The following is a 16618-nucleotide window of genomic DNA, read 5'->3' as shown; positions in this document are numbered from 1 at the left end:
CCTGAGTTGATTGACATGTTGTAATGTTAAAGTTAGTGTTAGTCAGCTGGTCTTGTTTGTTAGCACTGGAGTTAGCTGCTCTGCTCTGATAATGGTATGTTAATCTGTGATAGGGGACGAAGTATTCACAAAATTCTTCAACTTTGTTTTGCTAAGCTAATCATACATCATTTCATTCTAAAATGCACCCAAATGTTGCCTTTTTTGAAGATGACCCACAGGATAGCTCTTGTACGTCCAGGTGCTGCTCTCTGCCCTCACAGCTTAGTTCTGTCTTTTTTTGTTTTGTCAACATAACCTTATTGTTATTACAAAAATACATTTTTGGCATTTGTGAATAGACAAAGAAGCCTAAAAGATAAGCATTGCATTTCTTTTACAGGGTCGTTTTGAGAGAGGTGCCAGCAGCAGGAGGGGTGCCAAAGAGGAGGAAGAAATCTGTTGAAATTAATTAAGTCCATCTCTGCTGTCCTGAATAAAACCTCCACTGCTCACTCTGCACATCACATCTGATACTGAGAAAAGACTACAGAAGACTCTGTAGAAAGACTCTACTGGTGGTTGATGGTCACTGTCGTATCATTAACCTGTTGGCTGCTGCTTATTTTGTGACTCTGTGGGTCAGTTGCTCACACTGCTGTATTAGAGTCATGTATAATAGTCAGTAAGTGAGTAAATTTAACAAAAAACTAGCTGATAATCATAAATAATTATCCAAAACCTGAAATTCAAGTAAAGTAGGGATTCACAGGATCAAGATCAGGAGCGATTCAGGCATTACAACAACACTAAGTTGTCCCTTACACCTCTGCACCACAATATGAGCAAATGACCTGCTGAGCCACAAACTGTATGAACACCCAGTTTCTGTAAATTAGGTAACAGGGAGCAGCAGTGAACAGTGTGAACAGAGTGTTATGCATCTGACATTTAGCAGGTAAACACACCTCTTCACTGCCACTGCTGGGTGAAAACTGCAGTATTTTGTTAATGCTGAGGTTAACAGGTATCTGTCTAAATCCTACCTGTCTAGATCACACTGCAACACATACACACTAACACTCTATACAGACTATAGAAAATAATATAAGGACACTATGAAGGGAAAAATAGCCCAGTGCAGAAATGATGCACTGGGCTATTTGCATATCAAAATCAGATAGTATAGTATAGTAATTGTCATAAAATTGCTATAAAAAGCGAATCCCCTTTGGTAAATATTTCATATAGTCCTGTTAATCTCTGTCCATGACTGTTGGGCAATGACCAAACAAATGACAGATACAACCACCTGAAATGAATTATCATTGCAGGCTGATTTAAAGACAAGGTAAACTGTTCTATCCTGTCCTTCTCACCTTGTCCAGGGAGAACATGGCAAACACTGGTCCATCGTGGGCCTTGACAGTTTTCAGCAGCAGTGGTTCTTTCCAGATGTAAACATCTCCAGTGGCAGCTCCCGAGAACACCAGTGCCTCGCTGCGGCCGTAACACACTGACATCATGGTCTCCGGCCGGCCGATGCTCCTGAACACACCACGCCTGAAGGTCAGCCCACCACCTGGAGGACAGAGACAGAATGAAATGCCAGGATATAAACACACACAGGAATTAGAGAGTATTAATGTCAGATTAATGACACTTATATGCAGTCAGATGATGTTGTTGCCTTTGCTTAAGAATAAAAGTGTGACTGTTTCATTAGCCTAAAGCAGAGGTTTCCAAAGTCTCACACTGTGACATCTCTCAGACAAAACTGAGACAGTTCACAGAATGTAGGGGCTTTGATGGATGTAAACAGCAAGTGTATAATGTTGACATGGATTCAGTGAGCTTCACTGGAGGCTACAACTCAAGCCCAAAGTTTTTAGTCTATATTTGTTACCATTACAAGTATGCCAAATAAGCTACTGATGAACCTGATGATTCACAGCTAAGTTCCGCAGTTATGAGAAGTTTCCATGATTTCTAAGTGGATTTATAGTCATTTATACATGGGGGCTAATAGTACCCTCTGAAAGACTAAGTCACACTAAAACTGAAAATATATATATCAGGGAGTATGAGCTTTGAATTGTGGCAGTCATCAGCAGAACAAACTACAGTCAGTCTCTCAAATCCCCTACAATTCACACCACACACTTTCAAAACTTTCAGTCTGGCTAAAGGTCACAAAATTTCACAAATGTTTCACTTAAGACTCTTAATTACATTCACTTAAACTTTAATTGTCTCTTTTGGGACACTGCAGCAGCAAAAGGTCAGAAAAGGACAACAGAGTATAAATAACTTTATGGTGAGCAAGTGGGGAATTAAATATAACACAAGTGGCAAGCATAGCACCAGAAAGGATGTGGCAAATGCTATTACTGTAAAACACCTAATTGACTCAACCCATTTTACATCCTTTGATAGGAACTTCCTGTGTGGTTAATGGCCTTTCTTCAGGTAAACTCTCAGGTCAAATTTGTCATTCAAGGATCCAGATTCCCTGAGTACAAAGCTACTTTTTTGCAGTAACAGGAGTGAGTGTACTTTCTGACCATGCAGCAGTTATTGGTATCTATGTTCGACTGAACCCATAGTCAAAAAATCCTTCCCGTAGTTTTACCTGCATGTTGCCAGAACTTGATGTGTTTGATTCCCACAGTGACCAGTTTGTCCATCAGCATGGGGTTACACTTCACCACAAATATCTTCTCCTTATGACCCCTGCAGAAAAAGAGACACAATTAAAAGGACACGTACTCTGGCTTCCACCCAAACTATATACATTGTTACAGTATTAAACAGTAACCGTCCCATCACCAAAGTTAAAAGTAGCAGCAGTAGTACAAAAGTAGTACAGTAGTACAGTGGCAGCAGTAAAAAGCCAAAAAATTAGTTGGACCAATAGTAGTAACACTACAACAACAGTTATGGCAGTGATATCAGTATAGCAGTAATGGTAGCTGTCGCTGTTTTTGTAGCAGTAGCTGTGGTGGTGTCAGTAACTGTAACAGCCCTAGCAGTAGTTTGTACCTCTACTACTACTATAGATAGTTATAAAACATGACCTTGTAAGAGTACTAATTTCAGTAGCAGTGTGGTAATGATAGTATATGTAGGAGTAAAAGTACTATTAATAGCAGCAGTCATGGTATCAGCGTAAGAGGCAGTAGTTGTAAAAATATGAGAAATGGTAGTTACAAAAGTAGCAATAGTTAAAGAACGCCTGATTATTAATATTAGTTGTTTTTTTCAGTACCTGGCAGTAGCAAGTTTCTCTCCTCTCTTCCAGTCCCAAACTACGATTGAATGTCCGTCATCGACTCCCACTGAGACCAGACTCTTTCCATCAGCTGCAGGAGAAATGCAGTGAAATGAAAATGAAATGAAAATATATCATGAAGAGGTTGCCTCTTTTTCACATTAAAGGCCTCTGCTAACCTTGCTTGGCTAAACATACTAAATACAGTCTCGTTCTTATTACCAAGTCTCATAATTACAAAGTGCCTTTACTAACGTATTATGTGACTGTTGCACTGTTGCACATATCAGTGGTGTGTGACATCAAAATACCTGCACCTATTGTTTTTACATAATTCCACACACACTGTCCCACTTCCAAACTCGGAACTTTTGCTTTCAGCTTTTTTGCTTCAATCATCCATAGAAGTGGCTCAAATGATGCAACGTGGTGTCTTTTTTGTGTCCGTTAAAGTCTGCATATCTGCTCTGTAAATCACTTGTCATGTGTTCTCCTTTGAGAAAAATCAGTAACCATGACCATGGATGGTTTCATGGTTGCGCACCCTGGTTTAGCATTCATTTAAAATAATACCATTCCAATATCTGTCTTCTGGAGTGAGGACCTTGTTTTGATACAGCCAATCAAATGTTACGTAAAGCAGTAAGATCAGCGCTGTATCAGGCAGAGCAGACGGTCACACTACATCAGACAGCAGCTGCTACACAACACAAGCTTTCCTGCTTAAGTCTCTTTCTTATCTAACTTACAGACATGAGAACACGTTGTCTTGCACCATAGTTTGTTGAACGAGCTGCCAGAAAAACATTCACCACAGGAAAGTAAACTGGTAACATCAGTTTGCAGGCTACATAGTTAATTAGCCACTTAGCTGTCGGTGTAGCTGCACCTCAACAACACACTATCTGTCCACGACAAGTAGCTACAGAGCAAGTTTGTTTACTTTGTCTCTCGTTCCATATGGTGTAACACTGACAGCTGCTGTAAATTAAACACAGACACCAACATTTAATGCCAGTGTGCAAACATGTTCACTCTGACAATGCTAACATGCAGATTTTATGTAGGTTATGTTTACCATGTTCACCAACACTGGTTAATTCACAGTACACACAAACTATAGCTGAGGCTGAAGGGAATGCCATTAGGTTTGCAAGTAAAGTATTTGGTCTTAATCCAAAGCACTGAACAAACTGGACACTGATGTTTTGATCTGATGGTAGCACTGAAGGAAGAGTAAAGGGAGAACAAAATCTATTATAATGAATCCTCTGGGGACCATGAATACCCCAATAAAATGTCATGTGGGAGATTTCACTCTCCAGTCTTATGTACACACACCACACACACACACACACACACACACACACACACACACACAGGATACCTGAGAAGTCCAGAGCACACACTCCTCTCTGATGAAATCCTTTCAGCAAAGAGAGGCACTTCATCGTCTGGATGTCCCACACATGGATGGCTGGGTCCCTCCCCACCTGCATACACATTAAATGCTTTTTTACCAAACTTATTTCTATTATCAGGCTTTGCCAAATCATCAAACCTACAAAAACATTTGATCCCAGGTTAACATGAATAATATGGTTATTCAGTCGGTTCATTCTTGTTTTTATCAACTTGGGATGATTGCACGTGTGTATGTGTGTGCACCTGTCCAGTAGCTGCATAGTCCTTCAGCGGGTGGATGCTGAGGCTCAGGATGTCGTCGTCGTGGCCAAGGTAGAAGCGCTGGCTGTGCAGCTGCCGGTTGTAGACCACACCCACCGCCGCCACGTGGTACAGCACCTCCCCACCCTGAGTGTAGAAAAGGTTGTTCCGGCAGTCGTAACCACGGTACCTGCACACATACGCACACAAATGGAGAATTTGTTGTTACCATGACTGTTATCAACCATCTGGATCTTAACCAGTCTGTTCAAGACTAGAGTAGACATTGGAGACGAAACTTACATGTGAAGCTGAGACACACGTTTCACTATATATATTATATATAGTGAAACGTGTATATATATATATATATATATATATATATCTGATAGCATTTAACGTTTGCTGTGTCCAACCTAAGGTTGCTGTCTTTTCTGTAAAAGTGTCTTCTTGAGACATGAGACCAACATGTTAAATTGGCATCACATTTGTGTAACACACACACACACACACACACACACACTTTTAACTAATATATTACCCATGAACAAACTGTAGCCGGAGGCCTTGGTCTGGCCCTCTCTGTCTCTTCAGAGATCCAACCTGCTGCTTCTTCTCTCTGCTCTGCTGTCGCAGTTGAGGCAGGTCCTCCTTATATACCTGCATAAACACACACACACAAACACACACCTATATCAACGATCATGTTTCATAATCAAATCACTGATGAACTGGTCTATTCTGTAAAGTTTATCCGAATATCCACAACTAATTTTATTGCACTTGGGATGTGTTGGTGTGGATCAGAGGTTTTTAAAAGTGTGCGATGTGCAGAAAAAGACACAGGTGTGTGCTGGTGTTCTGAAAACAACATGAAGTAAGTTATTGTAATTTGACTGTGACACACAGCTCATACAAGCAATTAAGTTACTTCAAAACCCTAAGTGCCTCAATTTGCGCTGCAATTTGTTTCAACAGCTGTAGTCCTTCTCTGAGTCATACCTCAGTCAACCCTGAATATGCAAACATTATACACATGTCTAGATTCAGCGTGACATTTTAGACATTTAGAGCATGTGGAAATAATTATTATCCTATTAAGTAAGACAATTTTGCGAATGAGTGACAAAATTAATCAGTATTATCATATTTTATGTTGCATGATAAATATTTCTTGTCATTACAGAGGCTCATATTGTCCCACTGACACGATCTGTGGGGTGAGAGGGTACAACTGTCATGGAAATTTTATTGCATCAAATTGTATAAAAGACACAGGCAGACTGCCTTTCCTTCATTGATCATCTTCATTTTGAAATGTCTTTGCATCAAGAAAATGAAATCATAAATCATTTCATGAAAGCCCCTCATCACGACACAATCATTAATACATAACACTATGTCATCTACTGTCAACACATTTCTCTGCTTCTCTTCACTGTTTGGAAAATGAAACTGAACACACTCTGCAGTGTTTCCACCCTCAGCAGAGAATACGCCTGCTCATTTTTCATGCAAATTATTCTGTTGAGGGTGAGTTGGCGTGTTTCAGCTGTCTGAGAGTTTCACAGGGAAAGACTTTGCTCCCAGGAGGTTTGGGACTGGCAGCGCTCCACTTTTGCTCTGCTTTCCATTTACAAAACAGAATATTTCTGGAGCGTCATGGTGGATCAGTGCCGTCAGTTACAGACCATTTAACTGGGACTGTAATCTAGACTCCACAACTTTATGCTATTTTTTCTAATAATCTAAGAGAAATCATAAAAATTAAAATTAAAAAATACACATTTTCTTCCTCATCCTGGGTGGATGTGACAAACACATCTTCCATTTTCAGCATTTGTCCAATGAATGGAAGAAGTTTTCAGATCCTTTACTTAAGTTAAAATACAAATATAACAAGATAAAAATATTTTGGTACAAGTAAAAGTCATTTACAACTTTGCTTAAGTAAAGGTGCAAAAGTATAATAATAATAATCATTCTGCAGAATATAGTGCATTATTATATATTGGATAATAGATTGTTAATGATGAGTCATCAATGCTCCAGCAGCGCTTTATATTTTATAGCTGCTCGAGGTGAAGAAAGTTTTAACTACTCCAGTGGTTCCCAACCTAGAGGTGGGGCTCCTCCAAAGGGTCACTGGACAAATCTAAGGGGTCATTAATTGATTAATGGGAGAGAAAAGAAAGAAAAACAAGTTCTGACACAAAACTATATCGAGATGTTTAGAGGGGAAATGTCTCCTGGTCTAACAGACCCCTGAAACATGAAAGTTGGCCTCAACCAGACAATGTTTTCCTCTGTTGAATGCCGACATGCTGATGTTTAGCAGGTATAATGTTTACCATTTTCATTTTCTTAATTTAGTGTATTAGCATGTCAATCCAGTACATACTGACATATTCCTCTAAAAAAGTGTACACTTTGACTAGCTGGTGGTGCTAGATGAAAAGTCACGGATTAAGCCAAAGTCATTAGACTTCTCCGTTCTCCGTGGACCATGAATGTCTGTAAATTAAAATTAAAATAAAATTTCATGATAATCCACCCCGTGTTGACATATTTCAGTCTGAACCAAAGTAGCGGTCCCTGGAGTCATGCTGCTGGCACGAGTAAAAACAAAAAAGGAGGGAAGGAAGGGAGGAGGGGAAAGTAGATGGTGGAACTGTAACAAAAATAATAAAGAGAGACAGGAGGTAGAGTGGAAGGATAGTAAGAACAGGATGAGAGGGTAATAGTTAAAAAAGTAAGGGTGGAGGGACTAATGCGAAGCCAAGGATATGGAAATGCAATAATAATAGTAAACAAATCCATGTCCTCCTGCTCTTTCCAATTAACTTTGGAGCTGTGATATATCTAAACACACTCTCTCTTTGTCTATCACACACACACACATCCACACACACACACACACACACACACACACACATACACACACACACACACACACACACACACTTTGAGCTCTATCTCCAAACAACACATTGTTGCAGCACTCGCGGCGCCCAGCTAACAGTAGTCACAGGGACGGGAGCCAGGCAGCGGCTGGTGGTGAAGATAAGGCGTGTTTCATGATCACCATGGCAACCGCACAGAGGCCTGCTGTGCTCTGGCTGATGGGAATAAGAACGAGGAGAGCTGACACAGTGCAGCCTCCATTAAAACACACTCAGCAGTAAAAACATTCATACATGTCCAAAGCTGTTCTGGGAAAACCACTTTGGACCACAGGTCAGTGCCTTGCTCAGGGACTGTGGGTCACCATGACAACAACCCACATGATTGCTGCTGACATTTAGGTCATACCTGTCTGTCGTAGTTGATCTGTGTTTCCTGCTCGATGTCGGAGTCGAGCTCTGGGACATCTGACACATCGCTGTCCGACTCTTCACTGTTAGAATCCCCATGACTGTCTACAGAGGGCAGACAGACAAGTTCAGTTAAACCCAATTATATAAACTGTTCATTTGATGAATGGGGTAAGTAAAATAAGGAGGTGAACATTCAAATTACTACCCAAACTATGAAGTGAAAACACTTATTAGAGTGCAGAGCTACTGACTTCCAGTACACTCCTATACTGTCCTGTAAAGTAATGGATGAGTATCTTCAATCAAGAAGACCTTGTACCACTTACAGGAGGAGCTTCTCAAAAAACTATAAGAAAATGAATGTGCAAACTAGAGTCTACAGCCCAGCTAGCGGTTCTGTGAGTGTACACTGGTGCTTTAAGTCTGACTTAGCCACACTAGCAGCTCTAGGGATGCTCTAAGGATGGCAATGCAATGTTGGTCTGTGCATCACTTAGAGTTCTATTTATATATGTGGGATGGATGTCCATGAAATGCGCTGAACATGACATAAATTATACCTGCTAAACATCAGCAGCCCCCTTAAAGACCTCTGGAGCCTTGTCAAGGACCCTTGAATCTTAATCTCGGTCTTCTGACCTCAAATTTGCTTTACCTCTAGTTTACCTTTTACTTTTACTGACCACTTTGTTCTGTCACTTCACTTTCCCTACCTTGTATGTTGACTTCCAGTCCTCCATTCATGACAGACTCTGGTAGAAACCTCCATTGGAAGAGGGCGTGGTCAGCCCCACCTGTGGTCAGCACCCACTGCAGGTCATGTGACCAGCGGACGTTAGTGACGTGGGCAGAGTGACCGATGTACTTCTTGAATTTGGCTCCTTGGAGAAAATATGAGTCATATTTAAAAACAAAACTTAGACAAGAATGAAAGAAAGAGACAGAAAGAAACAAACGATATAGACCTTTTCTTAAACAGGGGAAGCGATAGAGCTTTACGAGGCCGAGGTCGTCTCCGGTGACAAGCACGGCGGCGGCGTGATTGGCGTCTACGGCATTGATCTCAGTTACATCTGAGTATTTGGGCCAGATGCCACTGACCTCTGAGCCCAGGACACCACTCCAGGATGCCCAGCGTTGACCTTTCACCTCCTCCTTACTGACGACTGGCTTCCCCACTGCAGGAGGGTGAGGAGAAAAGGGAGAACAGTGTGTGAATATCACCTCATTTTCATTTCTGTAGCTCATTTTGCATGTATTAACACCAACCAGTTCATCTCTCACCCGACACCAACGATAACAAACAGCCTATTTGCACATTTTTATCAATAATAATCACTTATAAAAGACAGAGGCAACTAAGGAAACTCATGGAGAGAGCAGATTTTAATCTTCCACACTGGAATCTGTTCTGAGCTGAAGCTGAGCTGGTTTGTCATTGGAAGTTTTGTGTTTTATGTGTGGAGACAATTAAACCATCTGTTACATCAGCACCACACACACAGTCTGTGTGTGTGTGTGTGTGTGTGATTTTGGTTCAATCTGTCATCTAAGAAAAATTTTCTGTGGTATGATCCTGTCTTTCCTTTCTCTCCTCTTTCCTTCCTTCCTGAGATTTTCTTGAAATCAAACCTCATATTTGATTATGGTCACCATTATTCTGCAATAGCCTTTCAATGTATTTATTTGGTGGCACTCCACTATTCGCATGCTGGATTGACAGGACATGCTGCAGCATGTAATCCATATTGATATAAACCTCATTGTTTATCAATCTGATCACTCTCCTACAGCCATACCAAGTTACTGCTAATGCTAATACTACATCGTTTGGCTGCACTGTAACTGGATACACCAGGTGCTCTAATGATGGATTTCTGACAGAGCAGCTGCTCAACCACTGTCTGCTGCCCAGAGAATAGAATAATTCAGTATTTTAGCACAACTACTCTTACAATAGAAACCATAAGTGCCTCCAAATCATCCAGGACTAAAATCTGCTTGGTCTGCAAAGCTACTTTGTAACACTGACAAATCATCAGATTTTCAGTTGATATGTTGGACTGGTAATAAAACAGCTGCTTATTTTCACATCCAGCAGTTACAGAACAACACAATCATTCTTACAGACAGTGTTTGTATGAATCTAACTCCAATATTCCCTCTCTTTTAGCTCTGGTTTTAGTCTATCAGCTCTTGAGGACAATATCTGTCTCCTTAACTGCTAAATGCTCCACTGTGTTCAGCAGCTAGTCTCTTACTGTGTCTATCTGCTGTTTGCTGCAGAGCAGATAGTGTTTATTGGTATATTCAGCTTCTTCTCTGAAAACAGCTGCCTGCTCTGGCCAAAGACATTACTATAAGATAAGTGAGGGTGAACCAGAAGAGTAAAGTTGCAGTCCAAACAGATAAACAATGGCCTGAAACTGGCTATAAAAGCCCATTAAAGCTGAGAGGAGCTGCAGATTCCTTTCACACTATCACATTGTATTCATATTGTCATTTCACAGATTGGTTTGTTCACAACTCCTAATTAGAACACTTAATATTACAGTCAGATCCCTACCTTTGCCTCATTATTTTCTGTCTTATCACATTATGTGTTTATGTGTGTGTGCACGTGTCTGTGTCCTCCCTTCTCCAACAGGCACACTGGAAAAACCATATTCACTTTATAAGTACCTGCATTAATCTGACACTGTGAGCTGCAAGTGCAGTTGTGCTTGTCTTGCGGATCCGCTGTGATCTAGAAATACTTTATACAATACTAATTGCCAAATTGCCAGGAGGGGACCCTCTGGTGTGTGAGTGTAGTACATATTCAGCATTCACATGGAGGTGGGATTTAAACGTTGCTGAGATGGGAGTATACCTGAAACAAGCTACTTTGTTGTATAGACTGTCTAGTTTATCTGTTTCATCAAATATTTGGTTATAATTCACCTTAACATCATTAAACTTATGATGATAAGACTTATCAGTGATAATTTCATGTCATCCACATCACTCTTTTTGCATGTAACAGCTGACACACCACTCTCCCTAAAATAAACATCCAATAAAACAACTTTATCTTGAAATGTGATTTTTCCTTTTTCTTCAAATTTGATTTTATTCTAACAATCTGACTTTCTGATCTCAGATCTCTTTTTTGAAACTCAACACCCAGACATAAGTGTGAAAAGATGTTTTGTTTTGTAATCTGGGTGATCTTGATCCTTTAAGAACAGAACTGTCATTTCGCCATCATCAGGAAATTCCTTAAAATTTGAGGAACATTACATCAGAAATATGATTGTAGAGACTCACTGGGCATTCGGTAGAAGAGGCGTTCTCCAGCTCCGTCATTGCTCTGCAGGATCTTGCTGTCCAGAGACCAGTCCAAGTGTGTTATGAAACTGGAAGATTTACTGCATTCTCCTACCTGCAAACAGACAAACAGATAAAAGTAAAGAATACATTTACAACAGCGAGTTTCTATGCAGTTAATGTCTAAGGAATGCTTTTTGATGACAGACTCTTCATTTGAGAATAACAACATTAACAAAGAAGCTTTTTGGCATCATCTAAATGTTCCCTGACCTGCCAATGTGGTTGCAACCCTACCTTCTTATATCTCTGTGCAACAGCGTAGATGTCCACCAGTCCATCGTTGGAGCCAACGGCGAGATATGCTCCGTCGGGAGAAAACTTCATCTCATGTATCACCTCTTTTCTGTCTTTGATGTGAACGACCTCCGTCATATCTCTGAAACAGACAGAAAAAAACATCCTATTAATGCCATGTCACAACATGTTTGTTTGTTTCGAAAAACACTGTTGAACTGTGTATATTGTGTGTGTGTGTGTGTGTGTGTGTGTGTGTGTATTTGTGTGTGTGTGTGTGTGTGTGTCTTTTACCTGACTCTCAGGACAGTGAAGGATCCGTCCTTCATGCCCAGAGCCAGCTGGGATCCATCCACGCTGAACGCCACGCTCCGCACCGCCTCCTCCATGTTACAGCGAGCAATGAGGGCATGATCCACCAGACTCCACAACCTGACACACACACACACAGAGAGAGAGAGAGAGCATATATAGTCAAATAAAAATTGCACTATGGTAACTTAACAACCCATAACTTAAGAACTGTAATCTTGTCAGCTCCTTGTCTTCCACTGTGTTTTACAGACCAGGTGTCATCATCACAAAACATCTGAGTGTAAATGTAAACACCCTTACACACATGCACCAACTAGAAAAACTAATGAAAAGCTTAATTAAATGAAAACATCTTAAGCTGATTTCTAAAAGATGATAGTGTTGGAGCAATCCTCTGTCAGGCTGATAAACTGGGAGTATGTTAGTTATCTAATTTGGAGCTGGACCATTCAGTGCTTTGTAGACCAGGAACAAAGCCAGTCAGTCTTGTAAAGAACAGGTAGCTAGTGGAGTCATTTAAGAACTGTACTGATATAATTAAAAGAATAATGCCGGAAAGTTATTACAGCAGCAGCTGGTTTATCTTTGGTCACGAGAACTGTCATGTAAACAGTAGTAATATGGCATTCACATTATGAAACAATGTATCAGGAAAATATGTGCTTGCCCTATGCCAAGCCTTGCTAGTGTTTTGTTCAGGGTCTGTTACCCTAACCTTGACCTGAAGTTAACCTTATTCTTAACCCCGACCTGTCATCTTGTGAGATGGTTAATCTGATCCCACACCTTACCCTAACCCAAACAAGTTATCTCTAACCCCAACCATGAAAAACATTATTCTAACAGGAGAGAAACATGATCTGAAGGGGAAACAGACTTTGACACAAACCAGATTTCAGCTTTTTTTGCTGGAGCCCCCTCCAGCAGGTGGTGTTGGCACCACCTGCTGTATCAAGGGACTGGCCTCATTCAGATGAATAAGAGGGCTGCAGTTTTCACAGACGGCCAAAGTCTGTGGCCTAATTTACAAGTCACAGACACACTCCTATTCTTTTAGAGCTGACCTTGGTTTAATAAACTTATATCGGACCAATCTATGCAGTTCGTACTCATGCTACAATAATTGTTGTTTTCTAAGGCCTGAGGCCTTGCACTCTGTGACGAGCAACCACAGTGACTGGATCCAAAACCTACAGCTGCCCTGATGTTGGGGGTTATTGTTGCATACATTTAGGTAACATCAGTGCGAGCCAGTACTGTACAATGATCGCCAGTGATTCATTCTGTGCAGGTCTGGCTCTTCTTGAGCAAACTTACTGCTGCTAGTGTCATAGTAAGCCATGTCATGCAACATGATGTCATCCAAAAACTGATCATCTTTTGTATCATCAGGAGTTCTCTCAGTCCTTCAGTAGAAGTTGCTCTCAGCAATTTAGTGAAAAGATCTTAAGAGGAAACCCTAGGAACTTTAGGAATCTCCCAGTGGTGAGATAAGATACTTTGTGAATATGGCCTCAAAACAAAACTTCTTTCTGGATAAACATCATTTTAAAGTCAAAAATGGGACAAACACCATAATTATTTCCTTTGATTGTTAATTTCTTCTCTTGACACATGTACTCAGTGTAGGTGGTACACTACAATTGTCAACAAGAAAGAAACTTTGGTTTGGGATCGTGCCCCAAGGTGAGTGCAGCTGAATCTTGTGAAATCTTAACCATTATGACTGTAAACTGCTAAGTGCTGGGCTAAAAAGGTAAGACTGACTGGTGCAGTGAAAGGTCAAATACAAAAAAAAAAAAAAAGGGACGAAGAAGAAGCCAACAAAAGTAAAGAGCTGCACGCAGTCAGCAGAGCAATAATTACATCAGCATCTTTCCATTATCACCTGTGTTGAGCTGACTGTGTGTTCTCGTGTATAATTGATCTCAGAGGAATTTGCAACACTCAAAGAAAACAGTGAGTGGATGTTAGAGTCACACAAGACCCCCAGACTGAAAGACAGAGAAAACATAGGAGTAGCTATATGTTTGTGGTGGTTTTGCATGTCTTTGTAGTGGTTTTGTGTCTCCTTGTGGTTGTTTTGTGTCTCTGTCTGGGATACTTTGTTTGCAGGCCCCTGGGACAGTGCGCTGTCGGCCCGTTCATTAATCCATCCATGCCCTTACTGACCTGACTGAGCGGTCGTCGCTGCCAGTGACAGCCAGAGGTTTTTTGGGGTGAACGTCCAATGCCCAGAGCTCACCCTCGCTGTGTCCCTGCATGATCAGCAGCGGTTTGTCCCTGTCCCTCACCATCACCTGGACAGACACAAACAGATGCAAGTCTTAGACACAATTTACAATGGAACCTTAACATCTAGGGTTCAATGTGTAGTTAGGATCTACTTCATGTAGAGAATGAGAAATGCTTTTGAAACAAACTTTTCCTAAATTTATAAATGAAACAGCACAAAATCAGTCTAGTGAAGTGAAGTTACTTGCTTCCAAAGCTCTTTTCAATGGACAGCTCCCATGTTTCAAATGCCAAATATTTGCAAGTTTTTTCAAAGCTATGTTATACCGCCATGTGTGGCCAGCTTCTCTTGAGACTAAGACATAAAAGACAAGACAAGACAATGCACTCCTGTTGCACACTACACCTGTGATCATCATACCTGAGTGAGTGTGTAACTTCTCTGAGATTGGATTATAAAAAAAGGTCATGTTTGAATCAGATATTCATTGATGTGTGTTAAAATATTCATAGCGGTATTTTCTATGACTTCAAATAAAAATTCTTCATATTGGGATTTGAAGTAAATTAAAGTGTAAGTTACACTAATTCGAATGAGTAAAGCTGGGAGGAGTGAAAATATATATATTTTTTCAAATATAATGCTTTTACTAGATGAATGCCAAGACTAATATTGTTGGTTGTATGCCAAGGAAAACTGTGTGTGAGCCAATAAGGAGCCAGTGTTCAGCAGGAGGGGTTTACTGGACCAAAATAAAGACATTTAAAAAATGTCTCTACAGGCAGAAACAGCAGGGGGCTGAGTTTTTGTTTCCCATCGTTTATCTTCTTCCTCACCTCAAAGATCTCGCTGTCCTGCGTTCCCGCCAGGATCCGGTCGGCTCGCCAGCAGACGCTGCGAATAGACAGACCTGGAGGAGGAGGAGGAGGAGGAAGTGAAAAAGGAGAGAGAACGGGATTAGATCAGCATATAAATATTATGTGGAATATCTGCAGAAACAACAGGGGAGCTGCAACAAAAACCAACACTACTTATCAGGCTATAAAATAAAAGAAATAAAAGACAGGAAAAAAATGAGAGAGGGAAAAGGAACAGGAAGGGTCCAAAAAATTAAATATGGAGTAATTAGAGAAGAAAACAAGAAAAAAGGGGGGAAAGAGGATGGAATGAGTTTGGGGAGGAAAGGAGGAGAAAGGAAATTGTGACTAAAGTAAAAGAAAGAAAAGAGGCAGATAAGATAGACATAAAGCAAAGGTAAGGAAAAACAATGGAGGGAAGAAAATGTTCTGACAAAGCAGTGCCAAGCCTGTGTCTTTGCTGGTTTCAGACTGATGCGGTTGTCATCTTCGTGTCTGGCACCCATGTTGTGAAAATGGCAAATATTTGAGCACCCATAGGAGTGCTACTCTTAAAATGAGGTGTGGTGAAGTGCATTGTCGGCACTTCTTCATATATCTTGAGGCAGTGGAAAGCGATTGCACGATTGATCAACAGAAACTTGGTCTGAAGACGAAGGTGCAGTATTTCAGTAATTTTAAGGGCATATTGTCAAGATACCAATATGCAATATGCTTGTTACATAAACAGGGATGTGCAGTAACACATAAACATGCAAAAGATTTTATTTTTTCTCTAACAAAGTATTGTTGCATGTTGTATAACATTGCCATGTGTCACTGACGTCTCTTGGACATAAGTGAGAACACATTACAGAGCCTGAGAAGGCATGATGTTTAACTGCATGTGCTGATGTCAGTGAACCCAAATACACCATCAGCAGCACGGGTGGAGAGAGATCAGCTGACAAAAGCTGCTGGCACCATTATAACAGCAATCCACCAAGGTGCAAGTGCACCTGGCTTCTAAAAGGAATAGGAGATGGCACTCTGATTGGTTTATTGCATGTTACACACTCAAAACACAGCCCATGATTACGATGCTGTGACCTTTTTCCCACTATAGATTGAGCAAAGGTGGATATGGACACGCCCTAAATGCACTTGTTCCATGCACTTTAGCCAATGCACATACACTGTTAAAATATAATCCACAGTAAGTAAGGAAAGGATGAAAAAGAGCAAGAAAATCCATCCATCCATTATCTATACTGCTTATCCGTTAAGGGTCGTGGGTCGCTGGACCCTATCCCAGCTGTCATTGGGCGAGAGGCGGGGTACACCCTGTACGGATCGCCAGTCCATCACAGGGCTAACACATATAGACAAACAA

At 40.8% G+C, this 16618-nt stretch overlaps 1 protein-coding gene across 1 annotated transcript in view; it reads right to left on the bottom strand.

The window, feature by feature from the left end:
* LOC108872865 (echinoderm microtubule-associated protein-like 6) overlaps positions 1–16618 on the bottom strand; it is an 84735-nt gene that overhangs the window by 30089 nt on the left and 38028 nt on the right. The window contains exons 7-20 of the mRNA XM_018660756.2: positions 15226–15299; positions 14326–14453; positions 12133–12270; positions 11839–11980; positions 11542–11656; positions 9198–9410; positions 8946–9113; positions 8228–8334; positions 5457–5575; positions 4919–5105; positions 4638–4743; positions 3248–3341; positions 2612–2712; positions 1359–1561 (exon numbers count right to left, since the gene is read on the bottom strand). Coding sequence (XP_018516272.1) covers positions 1359–1561; positions 2612–2712; positions 3248–3341; positions 4638–4743; positions 4919–5105; positions 5457–5575; positions 8228–8334; positions 8946–9113; positions 9198–9410; positions 11542–11656; positions 11839–11980; positions 12133–12270; positions 14326–14453; positions 15226–15299 — 1895 coding nt within the window. The remainder of the gene's footprint in view (positions 1–1358; positions 1562–2611; positions 2713–3247; positions 3342–4637; positions 4744–4918; positions 5106–5456; positions 5576–8227; positions 8335–8945; positions 9114–9197; positions 9411–11541; positions 11657–11838; positions 11981–12132; positions 12271–14325; positions 14454–15225; positions 15300–16618) is intronic.

This window comes from Lates calcarifer, linkage group LG16_LG22, assembly GCF_001640805.2.
Source record: "Lates calcarifer isolate ASB-BC8 linkage group LG16_LG22, TLL_Latcal_v3, whole genome shotgun sequence".
Lineage (NCBI taxonomy): Eukaryota > Metazoa > Chordata > Actinopteri > Centropomidae > Lates > Lates calcarifer.
The sequence above is the reverse complement of the archived record's forward strand: the minus strand, read 5'-3'. Positions and strand labels throughout refer to the sequence as shown.